This window comes from Mesoplodon bidens (assembly GCF_964165515.1).
Source record: "Mesoplodon bidens genome assembly, chromosome: 3".
Taxonomy (NCBI): domain Eukaryota; kingdom Metazoa; phylum Chordata; class Mammalia; order Artiodactyla; family Ziphiidae; genus Mesoplodon; species Mesoplodon bidens.
Window position 1 is genome coordinate 93,967,584 of NC_138178.1, and position 16,219 is coordinate 93,983,802.

Genomic DNA, 16,219 nt, shown 5'->3' on the forward strand with positions numbered 1-16,219 from the left:
CTGTGTGCAGCAACGAAGACCCCACGCAGCCAAAAATTTAAAAATGTATAAATAAATAAATTTATTTAAAAAAAAGGAGAGACATGGCAATGAAATGCAAAGAATGAATCGAGATTTGCCTTTGTTTTAAGGGATATTGCTGGGATGAAACCTAGATAAGGTCTGTCTACAGGTTACCTAGCAGGTCTCACACTTTCTAGCCTCAGGATCCCTTTGTACTCTCAAAAATTACTGAGGACCCCAAAGAATTTTTGTTCATGTACGTTATATCAATATGTGTCATATTAGATATTAAAACTAAGACATTAAAAAATATTTGATTCACTAAAAATATACCCACTATACGTTAACATAAATAATTTATGAAAAATGGCTAAAATTTCTAAATCAAAAAAGTGAGTAGAGTGTTTTTTGTTTTTGTTTTTACAATTTCTTTATCATCTGACAATAAAAGGCAGCTGGATTCTCTTTTCTTCTGTATACATATGTTGTGATATATTGTTTTGATTGAAGTAATATATGAAAACAAATTTTGTCATATACAGCTATGTGGTTGAAAGTGAAGAGTATTTTAATAGCCTTTTCAGATAATTGTGGATATTCTTCTTTGATACTATACCAAACCTTGACAAGTGGTTGTTTCTCAGAGGTTAGTTGTAATGCGGAATATGAAGAAGCCCCATCAGTGAACTTTCTGCTCTCTGTACATTTGTGAGAAAAAGTCCTGATGTTTTAAGAAACACACAAATATTTAGGGGTAAACGGGCACATATCTGAAACACTCTCAAACAGTTCAGGAAAAAAATGTATATAACACATATACGTATGTAGATATGTATATAAATATAAATAGAGAGGAGGATAAAGCAAATACGGCAAAATATTAACATTTGAGAAATCTAGGTGAACGAGATATAGGAACTCTTGGTACTATTCTTACAACTTTAAGTCTGGAATTATGTCAAAGTTTAAAAAATTCCTCTCACCAGAAACTGCATGATCAGATTTTTCTCCTTCAAACAGCCTGCGCGCTTCATTGGGCAAACCTGACTTAAAGGGTCCACCCTCATTTTTCCCATGCCTTCAAAACTGGGTCCTAGAGGTAAGTCTTCTTGACAACATGATTGGTGGAATAATAGATATTTTAAATTCCACCCCCACTTCTGACTCTGTCATATTTCTTTACATTCCCCTCGTCTCAGGATTTCAAAATGGGTTTATGAGGCATATGCATCAAAATTACCTGGGGGTACTTATTAAATCTGCAGAATTCCAGGCTCACCTCAGACCTACAAATCAGAACATCTACCTTGTTTAACTTTCTAGATTTAGTAAGACATTCAAAATTCTGGGGAAACTGGGAGGGCACAGCATTAGAAATTCTGCATTTAACTGCTTGGTGGACATGAGTGGATCATCTTCTCTCCCAATCCCCTCAGGCAAGCCTCAGGTCCCAGAGAGATGTGCTGGGGGAAATGAACACTGAGACACTGTTGCAACTGGCAGGCTTCCTGAGGGATGAAATCAGAAAGCACCAAGTCCTGTTAGGCATAGGGGAACTGAAGTTTTCAGGCCTTACTGAAACAAATTTTTAGTTGAGAAAGTTTAGGGAAGAGTTTTTTAGGAGGTTAGAGACTAAGTAAAATATACATTTATCATAATAAAATGGCCACACCCCTGGGAAGGTAGACTCTGCAGATCCTTTTTAACTGTCCTACTTGAAGGGCCTAACAGGTCTTTGTACCTGTCTCTGGAGCAGGCCAGAAGGAGCTAATTGGCAGAATGAGCCAGGCTCTCTCCTCATCCTGCCTTAAGATCAACTGCCTTAAACTTTCCAGCTACCACTCATATTCTGCTTTCTACACGGTTATTAAAGGTGACCTGATGGCCTACTGTATTTGGTTCTAACTTGTGCTTTCATTGCTGAACCCTTAGAAGTTCTACATAATGGTGTTACGGGTTGAACTGTTTCCCTAAAAGAGATATGCTGAATGAAGTCTTAACCTCTAATAATTGTGATCTGGGCTTCCTTGGTGGCGCAGTGGTTAAGAATCTGCCTGCCAATGCAGGGGACACGGGTTTGAGCCCTGGTCCGGGAAGATCCCACATGCCGTGGAGCAACTAAGCCCATGCGCCACAACTACTGAGCCTGTGCTCTAGAGCCCGCAAGCCACAACTACTGAAACCTGCACGCCTAGAGCCTGTGCTTCGCCACAAGAGAAGCCACTGCAATGAGAAGGCCGGGCACCACAACGAAGAGCCGCAACTAGAGAAAGCCCGTGAGCAGCAACAAAGACCCAACTCAGCCAAACATAAATAAATAATTAATTAAAAATAATAATAATTGTGATCTGACCTTATTTGGAAAGGGTCTTTGTAGACGTAATCAACTTAAACCAAGGTCATTAGGATGGACCTAATCCAATATAACTGGTGTCCTTTTAAGAAAACGATATAAAGAAAAAGACACACAGGAACTGCCCTGGTGGTCCAGTGGTTAAGAATCCGCCTTCCAATGCAGGGGACTCGGGTTTGATCCCTGGTCAGGGAACTAAGATCCCATATGCCGTAGGGCAACTAAGCCCGTGTGTTGCAACTACTGAGCCCATGAGCTCTAGAGCACGCACACCACAACTAGAGAGTCCGTGTGCCACAACTAGAGAGCCCACACGCCACAACTAGAGACAAGCCCACACACTGCAACAAAGATCCCACGTGCCGCAACTAAGACTGGACAAAGCCTAATAAATAAATAAATAGGGACTTCCCTGGTGGTGAAGTGGTTAAGAACCTGCCTGCCAATGCAGGGGACATGGGTTCGAGCCCTGGTCTGGGAAGATTCCACATGCTATGGAGCAATTAAGCCTGTGCGCCACAACTACTGAGGCTTCGCTCTAGAACTCACAAGCCACAACTACTGAGCCCACATGCCAGAACAACTGAGGCCCATGGGCCTAGAGCCATGCTCCACAGCAAGAGAAGCCACAGTAATGAGAAGCACGCACACCCCAAGGAAGAGTAGCCCCTGCTCGCCGCAACAAAGACCGAATGCAGCCATAAATAAATAAATGAATGAATGAATGAATGATTTTTTTTTTTAAAAAAAAGAAAGAAAGAAAAAGACACACAGAGAGACTGCCACATGATGAGGAGGCAGAGATTTAGCTGCAAGCCAAGGTCTATAGCCACCACTGAAGGTACAAAGGGGCCAGGAAAGATTCTCCCCAGAATCTTGGAGGAAGATGGCCCTACTGACACCCTGATTTTAGACTCCAGCCTCCAGAACTGTGAGAGAATAATTTTTTTTTCTTTTTTTGGCCGCACCGTGCGGCTTTCAGGATTTTAGTTCCCCGACCAGGGACTAAACTCGTGTCCCAGCAGTGAAAGCGCCGAGTCCTAACCACTGGACTGCCAGGGAATTCTCAAATTTCTGTTGTTTTAAGTTGCCCAGTTTATGGCACTTTGTTATGGCAGTCCTAGGAAACTAATGCACATGGTTACCCGAGCAATTTTGGATTTTTAAAAAGTTACTTGGCATACCATTTATTCCACTTTTTCCTGAGGGCACTGCATTCTCATCTTGACTCTTGTTTGGTAGAGAAGGAGCTTCTGCAGCAGTTCTGAGAGCCCGGTTTTCATGCTTTTCTTGATTCTGGAATTCAGTAGGATCACATACTTTTATCTCTGAATGATCCTGCTACAAATTTTAAAAGAAAATAAATGATTTCAGTAACAAATAAGGAATCACACTTGAAAATTGCTAAGAGTAGATCTGAAAAGTTCTCATCACAAGAAAAAAAACTGTAACTACGTGAGGTGTTAACTAGACTTATTGTAAATATATTGTGAAATGATCGCCACAAATATTGAATCATTACATTGTACACCTGAAACTGATAGGATGTTACATGTGAATTATATCTCAATTTAAAAACATATCATTAAAAACATTGCTTATAGTCAGACATAAAGAAAGAAAAAAGTAATCACTGCCTTCCAAAGATAGGAACCAAATTGAGGAGGAAAATGAATTAAAGAAAGAAAAGTAGGAGACCAAGCTTTTTTGAGTGGCAGATTTGGTTCTCTGCCTCACCAAATGTCATGAGAACATGCATCTGGGAATAGTAGAGACTAGGGACCACTGGAAGGCATACATGGCAGAGGTTGCTCTCCTAGGGAGGAGAAACTAACACTGAGAGACCTAGACAAGCTAATGACTAAGGGACTACATAAAGCTAGAAAATAAAAATTAGGGCCATCTTGTAAAAGTTACATTTGAATGAAAGGATAATAAAATCAGAGTCCTCTCAGAGCAAGTGGGAGAAGCCCCCGGAATCACGTGACCACACTGTTCAAAGACTAAGCTCAGCTGATCACCAGGCCCAGGACAAGATAGGAAGGAGGAAAAATAAAAAATCATATTTGATGTTGGTGTCTCTTTCCTTCTTACTTACTACACCTCACTTAAGTAAACACTCAATGAACGTTCATATTATTCAACAAACATTTAATTTGTGCTTAATACTTACTAAGTGCTTCCCGAGTGCCAGTGCCCGGGGTGTGATGAGGCCAGACTCAGGTTTGCGCTTTCATGGAGCTCACAACAGTGTTTGCCACCACCCGATATCATAAGGGAATTAAGAGAAGGTTCCCTAATAATATACCAGTTTGGGCACAGGTGGTAGCTTATTTTTAGTTTGCACATTTCTATTCACCTGGGAGTCAGGGCTCCTGTAGACAGTCCTGCGCCTTCTCCTTGTTTTGGTGACATGGCCAACTGGCTCCCTCTCAGCTTGCTCCTGGCTGCTGAGCTGTACCTCAATCTCATCACAAGAAGATACAGAAGTTTGAATTTCATCCTGAAAAAGAGAGACATTAATCTGCCATGTCCAATGTATAGAGTTACAATGCTCAGGAAGAATCAGAATTTAAACTGAATAAAAAATATGTATTACATATGCAAGAGATAATTTTAAAACCCTCCAGCACTAAATTATAGGCAAGGACAAGAGTGATAGAGTATTCAGAAAGAAACAATCACACTTAACAACCCAAGCTAAAAAACTAGGCTTGCAAAGCATTCAAAGGTATCTTAGTGTGCGTAAATAAGCCAATTATTTTTTTTGGGGGGCCACACCACATGGTTTGTGGGATCTTAGTTCCCTGAACAGGTATTGAACCCAGGCCCATGGCAGTGAAAGTGCCAGGGAATTCCCACAAATTATTAAAAGTATGTTAATTTACTGAATATACACTATATCTAGGCAGTATGCTATAACTAATAACAATTACAGCTAATATCATAACTGCACTGGACTAAGTATTCACATGGATTATCTCATTTATTCCTCAAAGCCTATGAGACAAGTATTAACATTATCTGCAGTTCACAGGTAGGGAAACTGAGGCTTAGAGAGCCCAAAGTAACTTGTTAAAGGTCAACATAAGGGAGTAAGGGAAGAAGGGCATGTGCACTATCGTAAACTAGAAGTAAAGAGCTTTGTCATCAAAACAGCATGGCACAGGTACCAGAATGTCTTGAACAGAACTGCTTCTAGAAGAAATCATCGTATGACAATGGTTGCACCTCACATTAGTGGGGGATGGTTGGATTCATTATTCAACACATGATGTTGAAAACATTGACTATGTTTTTGGTGAGGGGGTGGGCAATGCAACTTGATCATTTTCTCACACCAAAATGAAATCTGGATGAATTAAAGATTTAAATGTAAAATATGAAACTAAAAAAGCACTAGGGAGAAATAGGTGAATTATATCCTCATCGAGTGTTAGGAAGGCATTAAGCATGTTATCCTACCTAGAGATGATAAAGGAGAGGCTTGATTTGCTCTTGGTGTTTTTGTAGCTTGTTAAACGTAAATTCTAATTTTTTGAAATAAACTAACACATACATATAGTTAAAATAATAAAATACTAAAGAGAGTATAATGAAAAGTAAGTCATTCTCTGCCCTACCCTTCGTATTTCTAGGGTTTGATGTTAAGAGGTTACTTACATATCACTAATGATTTGCTGATGGGATATTCATTTTTATTTTCAATAACTATTTTCAGTGCCTCATGTACTAAGATTTACTTCATTTGTACCACTCTCGTCTCCCCATCTTCTTCCTAATAGACTTATACCACTTACTCACTCTATTACCTTTGCAGCTTTAAATATACTTAAACCTTTATTTCTTGTTCCATGACTGCAGACACATATCCTGTAAACTGCAGATATTAGCATCCTTATACTTTTCTTCACCTCCTGTCCTTATCTCAACTTCTGTCATCTATTCTTTAAGTTGTTAACATTTATAGCTTGTTATGTAACCTTAATTGAATCGTCTGTGTAGCTTGATTCCAGAAGTTGGTAATTCAATAGGTTATTGTAAGACATTTTTCAAAGCTTTCATTTGTTTTCTGTATCATGTTTCCTTTAGGGTCATCTTCTTCCTTACAGAGAAACCTTCCAGCATTTTAGACAGTAGTAGACACGTGGTACTCTGCACGTGGAAGTAGTGGGTAAGAGGGCTTTGCATCCTGACTTTTCAGTCCATTTCAGTATGGTGACTGGACCCCACCCTCTGAGAGTTAATTTAGTTGCCTGGGATTTGGTGAGGCCTAAATATCAGTGTTTTTAAAAAGCCCCACAAATGATTCTCCCACACATCCTGGGTTGAGAACCACAATATAAAATAAATGCTTTGGTTGTAAAAGAATAAGGAGGCTTAGAAAATGGAAGGTTTTTAGACGGAGGAGAAATATTACAGAAGAATAATAGTTCTAAGTGATCTAAGATCCAAGGTATACCCAAAGAAGGGGATGGCTAATGAAGAGTGGAAAAGAAAGTCACAGGACTCAAGGAACAGGGAGGCAAGGGTAGTAAGGGACATCCAGGTGGACCTTTGAATTCACCCAAAGTAAGGTCAGGACAGGAGATGATGAGCCAGGCAATGAGACAGTGAACACTGGAAAGCAACAAGGAAGTCAACAGATGAGAGATGAGAATTGGTGAGCCTGAACTCAAAGGAGCAGGGATATTTACGTGAGAGTAGAAAGACGCTATCTGAATCCTACTTTCCAACTCCCTGGATAGTCATGAAGAAGGAGAGGAAAAAGAAGCCGTTCTCACTACAGAAGTGTAACCCTCAGGTTATACATATTGTATAGACACACTTTAAAAGTACTTATTGCTCCCTTACCTCCATTAACACAGTACAGAAGAGGTCCTATAACTGGTTTAGAAACCTATCAACACGACTCCCAGAGATGTCTTGTTTTAACCCCACACACCTTAACCAGGGTATGTTAGTCTGGGAGGCCAGCAGTGATCAGGTAGGATATGTTCATTCCTGAACGCACCATGATGTACCTGTAAAGACTTGTATAAGCCCAAGACTGAAGTGGCACAGCTGGTTCTGAGAGTCCCCAGCACACAGTCAGACTAACCTACATACAGAGCTGCTCCAACTCATATAGTTAAGGCTAATCTACAGAGGGAGAACAAGGCATCCAGAAGGTCATGCTCACTTAGATGTGACCCACACCTGTGCACTTCCCTAGGTGACGATTTGGAGGTCTGGAAGCTTACCCATCTGTCTGTCCTTGGTAATATTACCGATCTCTTTGCCATGTATTTGGACTGTGCTGACTCCTGCAGTTTTAGATAAATAAACTCTTTGTCTATGTCAGTTCTTTCCACCAACCTAAGCTCACTATTGACAGATTCACCACTTAGGAATTCTACAGCTGACCAAATTTTGATTATCATCCTGCTCTTGTGAAAGTTTTTCAAAATGGAATGGCTCTTGAGATGCTGAATTTGAAACATGATAGATCATTTTAAGTTTAGCCCATCAATTACCACCCAAAGTAAAATCCCAATTTCAGATGGCACTACGATCATGTATCCTTAACCATGAAAAATTTTTTTTTTTTTTTTTTTTTTTTTTTTTTGCGGTACGCGGGCCTCTCACTGCTGCGGCCTCTCCCGTTGCGGAGCACAGGCTCCAGACGCGCAGGCCCAGCGGCCACGGCCCACGGGCCCAGCCGCTCCGCGGCACGCGGGATCCTCCCGGACCGGGGCACGAACCCGTGTCCCCTGCATCGGCAGGCGGACTCTCAACCACTGCGCCACAAGGGAAGCCCCGAAAAGATTTTTAATTAATTAAAATATCTAGATTGATTTAGTTGATATAGAAACTTAAAGGAATCCAAAATCAATTTTGTTGTCTATTTTATATTAATTAAATCTGGAATCAAAAAGAATTTTGAACACTGAATGTTTTTAAATGTTTATAACCTGGAATACAGAGAATTATGGAATCTATAAAGACAGAGAGAAGGAATTCAGATGCTCAGTTCATGTTTATATTTACCTTCATTTCAAGATATATAATGGATGCCCTCCAAAGCCCAGTTCCTTAAGGCCTTTCAACATTTTCCTATTTTTCAAGTTAAGAATGAAGCATTCATTGATCATTTAGGTGTTGAGCCTTGTCAGAACTCTTTGGAGTGGGTCTGAAGCAGCCATGACAACTGCTCCCTCCCATCAGCAGTGGTTTAGTATCCCACAAGTCACTTCCACAGTCCCTACTTCATGTGATTCTCACAACCCTCAATTCAGCAGAAAAGATATTATTTCCATTTCAAAGACCAGGAAACTAAGAATAAATGATTTGAGTTTTCCAAGGTCACACATACAAAAAAGACAGAGCTGCTACTTAACTGGGTTTTTCTGACCTCAAATCCAGTTCCCTCCCTATTCACACCATTTGGCATACATGTGGCAACTAGTAATTAATCTTTGCCTTTGTATGAGAACACCTTATTCAGTAGATTACAGAGGCAGCTTTGTCATTTATAAGAATTATGAAAGGATTTAAAATTACCAATGACAATCTCTTTGGTAACAAATAGCATGTCTTAAGTCATCACCAACTGTGCTTATCATTCATTAACTGATTGTTTTGCTATGTAATAGGTGATGAAAATGTTACTTACCTGATTCTCATTTTCTTTTCTTGCTTCATTTTTAAGGTGGGCCTTTAAGGCTTTTAATAACTTGTCTGCCTGCAGAAAAGTTTAAAGACCTTATCAGTAGATCAAATAAGCACAAAAGATTCATTGAACATTTTCTCCTGTTCTTCTACTCATCAAATGTCATCCGGGGCAGGCTGGGAGTAGGGTAACCAAGACAGAAGGGGTCCCTGTCCGCACAGATTTCACGGCAGAAGCCAGAGAGGAAAGTGGCAATTACAGCGCAGTGGGGTAAATGCCCATATGAGGAAGCTCAGGTGTCGTGTGAGAACACAGGTGGGCTGGGCCACCAAAGCCTGGACCGCTAGGGTAGACTTCAGTAGGTAAGTGGACACGCCAGTCCTAAGACAAAGATGTGAAGTCACTAGCTGCTGAGGCTGAAGGACAAATAGGAGAGAGTGGGACATAGGGAAAAGGGTAAAAAAATAGCATAGGAAGCTAAGAATGTGTGGAGTTTGAAGAACTAAAATTCAGTGTGGGCTGAAGCCAGGGAGCTGTTGGAGGGGATGGTGAGAGAGAATGTTGGGAAAGTGAGCCTGATCCTGCCAGGCCTACTAAGCCTCTAAAGAGTATGAACTTTACCCTCGGGGCAAAGGCAATCTGCAGAGTTTGCAGCAGGGCAGTGGGTGATCAGTTTTGCATTACTCGGGATGATTACTCTGGCTGTATAATGTGCAGAATGCATTTGGTGAGGGCAAGATGGAAGACAGGGCGAGGGCCAGGAGGCTGTCGTAGGAAGCCAGAGACGACTTCGGCCCGAGCTAGAATGGGACTGAGGCCACACGGATGAATTAAAAACTTTCCTAGGAAGTAGAATCAGTGTGAATGTGAGGGTTGAGGAACAGGGAAATTTATCACGCCTAGGTTTCTGGCTTGGGCAGCTGGTGAAGCACGTGTGGAGGTGTGGGGGGTCCTAAGATGGGGAAGGCCAAAGGCACCGCCTTAGGAGGATGGCTACAGGTCCCCAGGGGAAGGGAACTCCTAGCTCCTCCTTCCACCACAGGAGAATTTCCCTTCCCGTTCTTTTCTGAAAAAAGAATACTAATCTGATGGGTTATGTTTTCCTGTGCTTTAAAAGCTCAAGCACATGGCTGGGTTCTCATTCCCTCCTCTTCCACCAGCCATGCAGTTGAGAGCCAGAGACTTTCTTCTCAAGGGGGGCCCAGGCACCAGGCTCGTCTCTTCTCTGCTCCTACCTACCATTTACCATCAGCCATGTGTTCAGATGAGAGTGGCAGAGATCCCGATTTGGTTTGGGCTTCAGGGCACAGGAGATGCTGTGCTCAGGCTGTGAGTTTTACCAGAACACTGTGCATCAAGAAATCAGGCATGACACCGGCTAGTGGTAATAAAGGAGAGACCTATTTTCTACTTGCTGTTGTTTCTTGAACCTCTCTTCGGGTCTTCTCTGGAAAGTGAGTGATTGGCAGGGCAGAATTTAGGCATTCTTGGTTCTTCTTTTTTTCTCCCTCAATCACTTTACAGAGGTATGACTGACATACAAACAGCTGTCGATATTTAATACATATAAATTGATATGTTGGGAGATCAATATACACTTGTGAACCCATCATCACTGCCTTAAATGTATCACCTCCAAGTTTCCTACTGCACCCTTTGGATTTTTTTTGGTGGTAAGAGCCTTTAACATAAGATCTAACCTCTTAGCAAATTTTAAAGTATTGTTAATCATAGGCTCTATGTTGTACAGATTTCTAGAACATCTTAAAATGCCATGAAAACCTCAAACATGCAACAGTGATGAAATGAAGGGCCTGTGGCAGAGCCAGGTGAGGGCATACAGCAGGAGGAATGATGGGGGTGACGTTCGGGGGAGCTGAGCTGGAGGTGCCGATGTTAGCATCAGCACATCTTCACGCACTACCTCAACAAGCATTTATTGTGCTGGACGCTGTTCCAGGCACTGGAGAGACAATAGTGAGCAAAACAGACAAGGTCTCTGCCCTCCAGGAACCTCTAGAGGTAGGCTAGTGGGGAAACACCCTATTAACCAAGTAAGCAAAAATAAATGGTATGACATTAGGTGCTAGGAAGCAAAAACAAAACCGGAGGCTCAGGGTAGAGGCGGGGGAGGACAACCTGCGTTAGGATGGTCAGGAAAGGCCTCTCAGAGTTGGTGACTTTTGAGCTGAGATGTGAATGAGGGAGGGGAAGTAGGTGAAGATGCAGGAGAAGAGCATTCCCAGCAGGGGGAACACGAAGCCCAGAGATGGGCTGGTGAATTTGAAGGACAGGGAGAAGCCAGTGTGGGGAGCACAGTGAACACTGGGGCGAGTGGAGGGCAGGGAGACCAAAGAGGTGACCTGGGTCAAGAAGAGGGTTACAGGCCACAGCACACAGTGTAGATTTCTTCCTTCTAACTAAAATTATAAAAATGTCGAGTCTATAGAAAAGTCAATAGTCTAGTAAACACTCTGATACTCCTCACGTAGATTCAGCAACCCTTAACATTGTCTCATGTTTGCTTTCTTTCTCATTCATATGTATTTCTTGCCAAGCTGGTTGAAAATAAGTTCCAGACATCATGATACTTTACCACTAAATACATCAGCCACATCTCCTAAAAATAAGGGGATATTTTCCTACATAACCTCTAATGTATTACCTCGGAAAAATAATAATTTTCTAATATCCTCTGATACATAGCCTAAAATCAAATTTACTCAATTGTCTCCAGTTTTAGCTTAAAAATTTTTTTTTTCCCTCCAAATCAGGATCAACCCAAGATTCTCACATTACATTTGGAGAAGTTTGGATTTTATTTTAGGTGTGAGGAAAATCATTTGACGAGAACTGAGCAGAAAAATGACATATTCTAAGTTTCAACTATCACCCAGCTACCAAGAGAATACTATTTTAAGGCAAGAGTAGAGTCAGGGAGACCAGCAGGCAGCCTGAAGCAGTGGTCAAGAAAGGAGGGTGTCATGGCTCAGGTTTACAGCACTGGAGACGGCACACAGGCCAGATTTCAGGTGTATTGATACTTGGGAGGAAGAGCTCACCAGGATGGATGGGTGTGGGCAGTGAAGGGAGGAATCAATCATTTACCAACACGGGGGATAGATCTTCATTGTTTTGACCTGATCATGCTGTTTACGATGCACTTAAATGCACAAGTCAGCAGATGAGAGGTCTTACTGAAGGTATGTATTTGGGCGTCATTAGTTCCAGGTGAATCTAAAGTTCTGAGAATGAATAAGATCACCAAGGGAGAAGCACAATTAGAGAAAAGAAGGCCCAAGAGGGAACCCTGGGATACGCCACATTTAGAGATTTAGCAGAGGAAGAACTAGCAAAGGAGACTGGAAAGAAGTGCTAGCAAGGCAGGAGAAAACCAAATATCAAAGAAGTCTAGAAAAGGAAGTGGTCTGAGCAGAAGGGAGGGTTCAATCACGCCAAATGCTCCTGATGGGCAGGTGAAGGTAGATAGAGATGCACCACAAGCTTTGCAAGGTGCAGGGCATGGTGGCCTCAAAAACATCAATTTCTGTAGAAAAGAACAGAGAAATTGGGCAGTAGATAAAAGACGTGGGTCAGAAGAGGGGTTTCGTTTCTTTTTTAAAAGATGGATGACATTAAGATTTGATTGGGCGCATTATGGAAATGAGCCAGCAGAGTGAGAGAAACTGATGCAGCGGAGGAATGACTGCAGGAGTGTAGCCCCAGAGGGGGGAATGGGATCTCCAGCACAAACAGCAAGGCTGCCCTCAGGCACAGCCTTTTACCATAACATATAACAGGTTGAAGGCAAAGGATACGGAGACAGGTAGGGTCTGGTAATGGAAAGGTGAGGTAATTCTCAGCTTAATTGCATCTATGTTTCCATGACCTATGAGGCAAAGTCATCAAGTGATGGAAGGGCGCCAATCTAAGGTGAGAAGATATGAAATAACTGTCCTCAATAATGGGAAAATTAATGACTACCAAGGAAGTGTAGGAGAATCAAATAAATCATCAATTAAATTTATGGTCACATTTAAATTAAGTTCAGTCAACAAAGTTAGGGGATTTTCTCCAGCCAGGGTCAGCTGGTTAGTACAGGCAAGGATTAAGCACATAGCTTGTTTAATCAGGTGTAGAGTTTTGCCAGGTGAGGGAAGGGAGCTGCAAGAAGGTGGAAACAGTGGTAGTTTTATAACTGAAGCTTGCAAGAGTGAGAAAAGGACCCTGGCCATATAATAAATCTTAGTAACTGACTCCTTCATTTTGCCTTACTATTAAGAGTAGTGTCTCACTATTATATATAGAATGGATAAACAACAAGGTCCTACTGTATAGCACAGGGAACTATGTTCAGTATCCTATGATAAACTATAATGGAAAAGAATATGAAAAAGAATATATATATATATGTATAACTGAGTCACTTTGCTATACAGCAGAAATTAACACAACATTGTAAATCAACTATACTTCAATAAATTTTTTTTAAAAAAGAGTAGTGTCTCAAAAGAAAGTTAATATTTTCTCTTCTAAATTTATTTTGAATGTTATCATACTGGTGAAATTTACTTAAATCTTATTCTGTTAAGTTTTTTAAATAATCAAATCTTGGTAATTTCTTAGAGCAATTTATTCAATTTTTTTGCTATGCACTTAGAATTTTAAAAAGGCAATTGATTTAACGAGCTCTGAAGCTGTACCAACTGTAACTTAAAACATTTTAATTATGGAAGATTTCAAATGTGTACAATGAACCCCCATGTATCTATCACCCAATTTCAACAGTTATCAACATTGTGCTGTTCTTACTTCATCTAGTTCCCCCTCTTTTTCCTGGAGTATTTTATAGCAGATCCCAGGCATCATAACATTTTACCTGTAAATATCTGGCTAAGAGGTAAGGACTTTAAAAAAAAAAAAAAGTATAACCACAATACCACCATCATATGCAACAAAATTAACAATACCTTAATATAATTTAATACCTAGTCCAAGTTTAATTTTCTCCCATCATCTCAAAGTTGTCTTTTTGTAGTTGGTTATTAGAATGCCTCGTATAGTCAAATTTGTCTGGGAAAGAGCACCTCTAACAGATATTTGTTGACACCTACTATGCACCAGATGTTGTATGCTAGGCAAGCAATGAGGTCTGTAGTGACACAAAATACTGTACTACACCACTTATATGAAAACAGGTGATTAAATGGCTACCCCAGATCAGGTTCTTCAAGAGACAATGATAGGTGGGATTTTCAGAAGAAGATCGAAGTTGCAACAGCTCTTCAGATATCCAAAAGGTTGCGGGGCCTTAATGTTAGAGCGCCGAACTCAAGTAGGAAACCTCCATAGTAACAAAGGAGCTACCCTCTGGTGCATTGTTCCAGCGCTGCCAAGAAGCAGTTGTAAATAGTAGTTCTGAATAAGTATCCAACGCCTCCCAATTAAAATGTACTGCACTTAGTGCTGTAAAGACTTCCAAGGTGGATGGATGAGATCCCTGTTCAAGGAACTTAACGTTTAGTAGAGAACGTATCTACACAAATAACCACAGTGCCAGGTGGAAGCCTGCAAGTGCTCAGAAAAAGTACTTGGAATTATACTGCCTTAAAGGCGCAGAGGGTTCCTAGGATTACTGGGGTGGTGGACCTGTGGCCAAGGGAATGAAGAGGAGGGGACGAGGTGCCAGGTCAGTGATGACATTTCAGTTGGACTGTGATGAGTAACTGGAAATTATTCATGCAGATAAAGAAGAGGGAGAGAGAAGGGGATTTGAGGTGAAAGGATTAAAATTAGCAAAGGCAGAAAGATGGACAAAGGTGCCAAGTGTTCAGGCACCAGTACAGTCTGGATGCTGCCTTGGATAAAAGATTCCAGCCAGATTGCAAAAAAAATTTAAGAGATTTAAACCAAGGAATTAAGATTTTGTTTATGAAGTATTGAGGAGCCATTAAATACTATAGCTCAGAAATATCTCCAAAGATAGCCCTTTATCATTCAGCACCAACAGGTGCATGGGCCCTGATTATTTTGTTTAAACCACTTAAAAACATTGGTGAGGACTGATTTAGGTATTCACTCCGTGTAAATATCACAGCTTGCAGAACAAAACTCCAGGGTATACGTTAATATTATGTGGGAAAATAAAATATAGAGAACCCCAATCCCGAATTGAACCCTCACATTTCCCCCCAAACGTTTTGAAGTCTCAAAGACCTCACCGGTTTTGAATAGAACACTACCACAGTAGTGATCAATAGAGGAACGATCCGACTAAATCAGGGCTGAGTTGTAAAAACTTATCCACGGGGGAGGTCCCCTAAAAGTCATCCTTTCTTCCAGGTCCCCCATTTAAGTAGCAGATTTGGGGCGCTGTTACAATTTACAGAAATGTTAGCTGTTTGGAGTTTTCCAAAAGCCAAGGCAATTATTTCCGCGACAGCCTAACAATTAATCGGCATTTAGATGCAGCATTCCTTTAGCTCTCTGGGCCTCCGTTTCCTAACTGATGCCCTGGTAAGTATAACAGAGTACTCCCAATAAAACGAAACCAAACAAACCCTTTTGGAGTCGGTGTCTTTGTGAGTCCCCAGGAAAGTCAGCCTCAACATAAGGTGAAAACTATGGCTCCCTCTCGGTTTTGCAGAGTTCGTGGGACCCTTCTGTGAACCAAATCTACCGCCCCCGGGCCGGGACAGCAGCCTCAGCCTTTGGAATTCCCGCTCGGTCCCCTCCCACCCCGTCTCGTAGAGGCCGCTCGTCCTACCCGACCCGCCACTTGCCCCGTACCCTCAGGTTAGCCCGGAGGCCCAGACTCTTGGCCAAGTTCTGCAGGTCACTGTACTTGAAGGAGTCCAGCTCCTCCAGGGAGGGGACGGTCATGGCGAACTGCAATCCAGGCGACCACGCAGAGGATCGGTGCTCCACTCCCAAAAGCGCCTTTCAAAACTCTGGCGCCGCTCTAAGCGTTGACCAAACCCAATGTTACAGTTTAAATTGAGAAAGCTGCACTTCCATTGGTTAAAAATACCTCAAAGGCGGGGTCTCCTGGTGTTGACCAATAGAAAGGCAGACTTCCCCTCCACCAGACGCAAGTTCTTCACCATCCCTCACCAACACGAAGGCGCCAAAAGGCGTGTCCGGGCAACGAGTGGGCGGCAGAGCCCCACCCGGCTCACATTGTCCAGTGAGGACCCAGGAACCAAGCTTGG

At 41.8% G+C, this 16,219-nt stretch overlaps 1 protein-coding gene across 1 annotated transcript in view; it reads right to left on the minus strand.

Moving 5' to 3' along the window:
* NUSAP1 (nucleolar and spindle associated protein 1) overlaps positions 1–15,989 on the minus strand; it is a 34,082-nt gene extending 18,093 nt beyond the window's left edge. Inside the window, exons 1-4 of the mRNA XM_081228587.1 lie at positions 15,798–15,989; positions 9,012–9,080; positions 4,716–4,859; positions 3,541–3,697 (exon numbers count right to left, since the gene is read on the minus strand). Coding sequence (XP_081084713.1) covers positions 3,541–3,697; positions 4,716–4,859; positions 9,012–9,080; positions 15,798–15,890 — 463 coding nt within the window. The 5' untranslated portion in view covers positions 15,891–15,989. The remainder of the gene's footprint in view (positions 1–3,540; positions 3,698–4,715; positions 4,860–9,011; positions 9,081–15,797) is intronic.
* Positions 15,990–16,219: the final 230 nt, after the last annotated feature.